The sequence below is a fragment of the Rhea americana genome, unplaced genomic scaffold (genome assembly GCF_003343005.1).
Source record: "Rhea americana isolate MKP2758 unplaced genomic scaffold, rheAme1 scaffold_189, whole genome shotgun sequence".
Classification (NCBI taxonomy): Eukaryota; Metazoa; Chordata; class Aves; order Rheiformes; family Rheidae; genus Rhea; species Rhea americana.
The window spans coordinates 1,304,937-1,311,852 of record NW_028186027.1 but is presented as its reverse complement, the minus strand read 5'-3'; the positions used below and the strand labels follow the sequence as shown (position 1 = coordinate 1,311,852).

At 51.2% G+C, this 6,916-nt stretch overlaps 1 protein-coding gene across 1 annotated transcript in view; it reads left to right on the top strand.

Annotated features, from left to right (window-relative positions):
• Positions 1-1,461: 1,461 nt before the first annotated feature.
• PI16 (peptidase inhibitor 16) overlaps positions 1,462-6,916 on the top strand; it is a 9,153-nt gene continuing 3,698 nt past the window's right edge. Inside the window, exons 1-5 of the mRNA XM_085302262.1 lie at positions 1,462-1,663; positions 4,388-4,606; positions 5,278-5,387; positions 6,261-6,349; positions 6,827-6,914. Coding sequence (XP_085158388.1) covers positions 1,511-1,663; positions 4,388-4,606; positions 5,278-5,387; positions 6,261-6,349; positions 6,827-6,914 — 659 coding nt within the window. The 5' untranslated portion in view covers positions 1,462-1,510. The remainder of the gene's footprint in view (positions 1,664-4,387; positions 4,607-5,277; positions 5,388-6,260; positions 6,350-6,826; positions 6,915-6,916) is intronic.

Sequence of the window (6,916 nt, the reverse complement as noted above, 5' to 3'; positions counted from 1 at the left end):
GCCGCTTCATCTCTGCTCACAGTTGCAGACAACAGTGCATGCACTGAGGTTTTCTCAGCCCTGCCTCATTCGTCATAAGCCAGGCCATGGTGAGCTGGCTGATAGGAGTTGGAGCCGGTGTTGTTGTTTTCTAGTTTCTCCRGGTCTCCAGAGATGCAGCAGAGCAGTTGAAATGTCTTGTGATGGAGGTAGGTTTGGACAGATGAGTTGAAGATAGCCCATTGAGACATTAGGATCAGACCCTACTTGCAGAAATTGATCTGCTACCGAGAGCGTGATAGACCCTGGACCTTGCTGCCTACTGAAGAAGGAGGTAATCTGCAGAGGTAAGAGATTTAGGGGGCAGCAGGAAAGCTTTTGTTGCAAGAAAGGTTATCCAAGTTGTCTAAAGCAAAAGGAAACAATCACAGAGMAGGACCTGGGGAGAGGAGGAGGCAGAGCAGACAGTCTGTGATTAACTTGGCTCTGCTAGCCAGAGCTGCCCACCCGCTGATCCTTCTTAATAGCCTGGGATCCCCAAAGACAGTTCCTGGAGGAGAGCCGCAGCAGTTGCACAATCACAGATGGAGAAGAAGAGACTGCAGGCAGGAAGGTCTCTGCCAGACAGTCTCCAAGGTAGTCAGTGCAGTTTGCGATTCAGGAGATTTGATGTTGAGCCCTCCAGGTGTCCAGCTGGGGGTGGTGCACAACCAGTCCCTGCAAGGTTACTGCTCTGGTTATTCCAGCCAGAGCTGAAGGCAACTGCAGACCCTGTCTCCTTTGACTCTCCTTCCKGGGGCAATTTCAGCCCCATGTCCTGTTCACCCTCTCCCACCCACCCTGCTCCTCARGGTATGGGGAAGGGACATAAACCCTCTGCTTAATTACCATCCTTTCCGTCAGGGTTGGGGGGAAATCTGGAGATGCTATTCCTCAGCTGCCTACTGCCTTTCCCCGTGGTGTGACCAACGCACAGATCCAGGGGCTGGATATGGTGGGCTCTGACTCCCAGCTGGGTAGTTACARTGCTGCAAACCATTCAGGCGTTGCATCTTGTCTCCTTTCTAGAGGTGGCTGYGTTCCAGCCACAGGGGAGGACCCTTGCGCACAACAGGGCTTTGTATTTATTTGCCAGTTGCTTAGGGATTATTATTATTATAGCTTAGGAGGAGCGAGGCAGGAGGTAGAAAAGAGACCCCATAACTGAGGGCTAAGGCAATGTCTTAGGTTTGGAGCAGCAGATCCTAGCAGAGGCTTGGATGGAAATGTCAGTCCAGGGATTACGATTCATGCGCGGACTCCGTCTCGGGGAATGGACCCTTGTGAGCTTATTGGCGTTAGAAGCGCTGCTGCTACTCCATCAAGGCTGATATGTGAGATGGGTGTGTTCCATGTGGCTCTGAAACTGCTCTAATAAAGAAATACGTTTCCTCCCCAATCTTCAAGCTGTTGGGTGTTCCTTGCTTTTGGGAGGTGCTTTAAATCTGACTGCCAGAGCTGTGGGCTGCTAAGAGCAGAAGCTGGCTGCAAGATGCTGAGCTCAGGTCTTTCTCCCATTTTCCTGTTGTTCGCAGTGCTGGAGCTAAGCTGGTCCCTGAGTGATGAAGAAAAGAAGATAATTGTGGATGGACACAATAAATACCGCTCCCAGGTCTCTCCTCCTGCTGTGGACATGCTGAAGATGGTAAGTGGCTTTTATTGCAGTGAAATGTCAGCGAGTGTCTGTCTAGTCCAAGTCTCTGTCTTAATGCTAGGAGGGATTGGGGTCATCTTTAGGGGAAGCAGAGGAATTCTTTTATAGGGCTACAACTAGATATCCACAGAGGGGGGCCCTAAACGGACTCCAGAGAGATGAGTTTCCTTTCACCCACAGAAGCGACTTTGATTTTTTTTTTTCTTTCTTCAAAGTTCCTAGCTGTGATCTGAGTCCTCTGATGTATTAAAACAGCACAGCTTTCACTCACATCAGTGCCTGCTGGAGCTTCTTATGATGGGACAAAAAGGGCAGGTGTTTGCAGTGAGACATTGCAGAGAGCGGGTACCCCACAGTGAAGTCACCGAGCTGGCAGGAGAATCACGCTCTGAACGCCGTGGGGAGCACAGCTCTGGTCCTCTGCGGGCACTTTATTTGCCTTTGCAGGTCAACGGACCTTTTATCTATAGGAGAGGATGTCAAACTAGACCCTGACCAGCAGGTCACTCTGTCGTTTTGGTTTTYCCTCGTACTCCCAATCCCCATTGCTACTTGTACGCGGTTGCCTTGGTGGTGAGGGATCTCCCGTTTTGCTGGGGGAAACTGAGGCATGGGCCTAGCATCACTGTCACTGTGGTGGGAGCAAAAGCAAGCTCTCAAGCCAGTGCTGCTTTTTGTCTTATTTGGCCCCTAGATTTGATTAAAATGTGATTACCATGTTCATCTTGAACCTCACATGATTTTCCTCGCTGTTTGCAAGGTGCTTGGAAGGGCACTACTGTTTATCATAGCTAGTCGGAGTGCTTCACTCTTTCGGTCGCAATGCACTTGGAGGAGACTTCCCTGACTGGACCAGAACTTGCACAGAGTGAACTAAATGTTTGTGGGTTGATTAGGAGGAGTTTGCCTGGCAAACAAAGCACGAAAGGCTTAGAGAGCAGAGAGAGTCTTAACAGGTGATTTCAGAGTCAAAGGGAACAGCGCAAGGACCGTACGCAGCATGATTCCCATGGAAACCCCCCAAGGTAAGGCACGCAAAACTCGAAGAATAAGGGCTTTGGAGCCAACGTCTTAGTGGAAGCCTGAGGGACACAATCTCTTATGTGTCTAAAACGTGGGTCAGGCTCCTTAAGTCAGGGGCAATTCTGAACAAGCGAGCGCTGCCCTGGCTGCAGCTTTGTTTGCAGATTTTGCGCTTTCAGAGATGCTCTGCTCCGCAGGGCTGCTCTGTTTTAGTTTAGTAGGATCTGCTTAAATGTAAAGGACCCGCTGACAATCCAGAGTGGAAGTGGTTTTCTAAAGCACAACAAATGTTTAGCGTAGAACAGCCCCGACAGTTTCTTGGTAGAGGTTTTCCATGAAAGCGCTGTCCTTGCCTCCCTCCCTGGGACGTTTGCTTGTTCTGTCTTTGCCTCTGCCTCCGAGTTCACCTGCTGCCATGGCACAGTGCCCGGCTGAGGTCACCTTGGGCTTCTGTTTGGGACAYGGATCTGGTTGCTGTGGAAATCGGTTAGATGATGGGGGATACATACCCTAAAGCGACTTTTTTAATGAGGCAAATCCTGCAGATGCGAGTCCCCTGTTTATGGAGCCCAGCTCGGTGCCAAAGGGAGTGGGCTGTGTGTTCCTTAAACAGGGTTTGCAGCCATCACTCTCAGCCTGGCCTGGGGACATTGATTGGAAGTCACCTAGCTCCCTGTGCTCCTACCCAGAAATTTTGGTGTTTCCTGCCTGTTTCTTGCTGGTCTTTCAGTGCTGCTGCTGCTCTGCCTCAGCACCCCAGGGTCTTCCAGCCTCCCCTCAAAACCCAACAGTAAAGCGCCCTGTATCAGGGCCATGCTTTGTCCTCATTGAATCCAGCCCTGACTCAGACTGGGAAGGTCCCCCTTAGGGCCTGCTGCTTGCCTGGGCTGCCTTCCAGCCTTCGGCAGAAGCAAAGCTGCTGTCTCCATCAAATGGCATGAGGACGGTCTGAACAGCTGCGTTGTAGGGTCCCCTGTTTGCCTYCCGGGTGAGAAAACTTCTCCCTCTCCTGCCTAGCAATGTGGCTAGTGAGGGCCCACAGGCCAGGGGGCTCAGCTGGCAGAGGAGCTGCTGCAGCTCTGTGTGCTGGAGGGGTCTCTTGGCAGGCAGCCATCCAGCCGTGTCTCGGATCCAAGASAACAGATGATGTTCCCAGGACCGTGCGCTCGCTGGCTCTGTGCAGTTGCTAAGGGAGATGTGCCCCACTCTCCTCCTGTCTCCATCCCCACCCTGGTCAAAGAGGGAGGTCTCATTTCCATTCCTGGGTGACCCAGRGTGAGTTTTCTCTCTTCCTCCATTGGACTTCTTGTTTTCTTCACTTTGAGTCAAAGATACTCTGTCAAAGATGCTCTGAGACCCAGGGAGAGGGACTTGTGTGGCAAGGTTGTTAGATTCATGCTGCTGCACTGACCCTACTCTGATCCGTAGGTTGAGGTTTAGTTTGTGCTGGACTTGACCAAGGAGCTCCCTTCTCCTGAGGGCTTTTCAGAGGGTACTGAGAGAGACCCACATATTGGACTGGGATTTGAATTTTCCTCATGAATAGGAATCATGATGAGAGAGCCCASGGGTCCTTGGTACCCATTCCTGCCACCCCACCATGGAGGGAAAGAGCAGACATGTCCTTGCGTATGTCAGAGAGCCCAAGACACTTAGGTCCTTCTCTGTGTGCTGATGCTGAGCTCCTTTCAGAGCTGGGACACAGAGCTGGAGGCCTTTGCTCAAGCCTATGCAGAGAAGTGCATCTGGGACCACAACAAGGAGAGGGGCCGACGAGGAGAAAACCTCTTCGCTATGACCCCAACCCTGGACCTGGAATTTGCTGTGGAAGACTGGAACGGGGAGGAGAAATACTACAACTTAACAACCGCCACATGCACCCCCGGGCAGATGTGTGGCCATTACACCCAGGTACAGGGCTACTGGGGGCAGAGGGCCAGAATTCTTGACAGGAAAGCTCTATAAGAGCCTGAGTTTTCYCAGAGCCTTTGCAAAAGGATGTGGGACCAGTGCTGGGCACCAGCACCAGCATAGGAATCACAGGAAACAAAGGAAACCTGGGCATGGTTCTAACTATGACCAACCTTTCAGATCGGACCTCTTTGAATAGTCTCTGCAGCCCTTTCTGGTTACTCARCAGACCTTGATGCCAACTTCTCTTGGACAGAGACGAGGTCTGAGTATATCTTTCCAGCTYCAGTTTCTTTGCAGGGGTAGATGGGCATGGGGAGGAGCAATGATGTTGGTGATAAATGTGAGGACAGCTCTATGGAGATTCCCATGACCAAAGTGGAGTTGATGATGCTCCATTTGGATGGATTATATGGTAGGAAAGCTGTGGCACCTGGATATGTGGGACTGTAGGCCTAGGTTGGAGAGGTGGGTATGTGGTCAGATAAGGGCAAGGAATGGGTTCCTGAATGCTAGTGTGACACAGGGATGTGGGATCTGGGGCCCAAATGAAGAGACAAGGGGGACACTGGTGTGGTGACAGAGCAGCCTTGAAGGCCATGGAACAAGTTTCCAACAGGACCTCTACCTTCAACCAATCATCTAACATTCATCTTCGGTCCTTGCCTTAGGTGGTCTGGGCAAGCACACATCGTATTGGCTGTGGGGTGAAGTTTTGTGCAAAGATCGACGGTATTGAAACAGAGGACATGTACCTGCTTGTCTGCAACTATTATCCCCCGTAAGTTCCTCRTTTCACATTGCTTGGTGCATCTTGACTGGGTTTCTTTACTGGAAATGTCCTTCCTTCAGTCTCTGAAGAACAACAGGAAAAGCCTTTGGCCTTGTTCAGAAATAATAGCAAACTCATTCCAAGAAAGGCCTTTGTTATTTTAGGTTGGTCACAAAGGAAGGAAGGGTTGTCTGGTGATCCTTGCCCATGATTGCAATTTCTGAGACCTGCTTCCACTCCTGGCACAGACCTAGGGAGGTAGCTCCCCCCTGGAGAGCTGCCCAAGGCTGATGCTGCAGTAACTAAGGGTAGAAAACGGCAGCTCCCTTCTCTGAATCTTGTTCCTCCCTGCCAGGAGCAGCTGTACCTTGGAGTGGGGTCAGAAGTGTGTTCGTACCAGGAGGATGTGCTATGCTGAAGTGACTGAGATGGGAGGACGGGTGGGTGCTCACTTGCTGCGTGAAGGTGAAGCCCTGAGACTAGCCTTGGCATGGCATGGTAGGAGCTGATGGAAAGCAATCCTAGCAGCCAGCCACTGCAGGTGTTCCTGAGGGCGTTTAGTAGAAGGGAGACRAAATCACTGTCCCAAATGCCCATCAATTACCCTTTTCTAAGTAGCAGTAAAAGATCTGGCTCACCTTCTGCTCAAGCTCATGAAGCTGTTTCCCTTGATTTCGGTGGACTTGGGCGTCAGGCCACTGAATAAATGGTATTAACAGTCGAGGTGCCTGTGGTGGGGGACCAAGACCTGTTTTTTACATTAACTTTGAGTTTCATCCTGGTGGGGATATTTCAGTCAAATCAAACACTGTCTGTGGGATGGGTGTTTCCTCTTCTCTCTCACACAACTTTCTTCTTTTTGTTGGCTTTTTCTGCTTCCAGGGGTAATATGAAAGGCCGAAAGCCGTACAAGGAAGGATCCTCGTGTTCCCAGTGCCCAGAGGGTACCTTGTGTGTCAACTCCTTGTGTGGTAAGTAAAGAGAAGTGGCACATGTTCCTAGACAGGCTATTGGGACTGATACCCCTGGGTTGGGTCCAAGCTCTGAACCATCCTGGAGCCATCAGAAAGCCTTGGGCTGGCAGTTCCAGGGATGTATGGACCAGGAGACATCACATGTGATGGCAGCCCTGAGACAGGTCAGCTACCACAGGACAAGAAGGATTGAACAAGGACCTTGTACCCCCCTAGCCAACATTTGTTGCCCCAGGAGGATGCCTCATCCCTAAGGAACGGGGCTGTGGAGTTCTTGCAGCACATTGTGTGAGGGAGRTGAGACATCTCTAGTTTGGGACCCCAGACTGGGGCACATCCCAGAGTGACCTGAGAGGGGTCAACTACTGCTTCTCCCTGCAGCAGATTTTTGTGGACCCCACTCAGTAGTGGGGGGACTCAGTTGAGCTCAGCTGACGCTAGTGCTAACCTGTGGCACTTCTCATCTCTTACCAGAACCCACTGTAGAAGAGACCACTACATCCTCTGTGACAACAAAGGCAAGCCCATCCACCACAACCACGGCCAAGCCAAAACCCACAACCA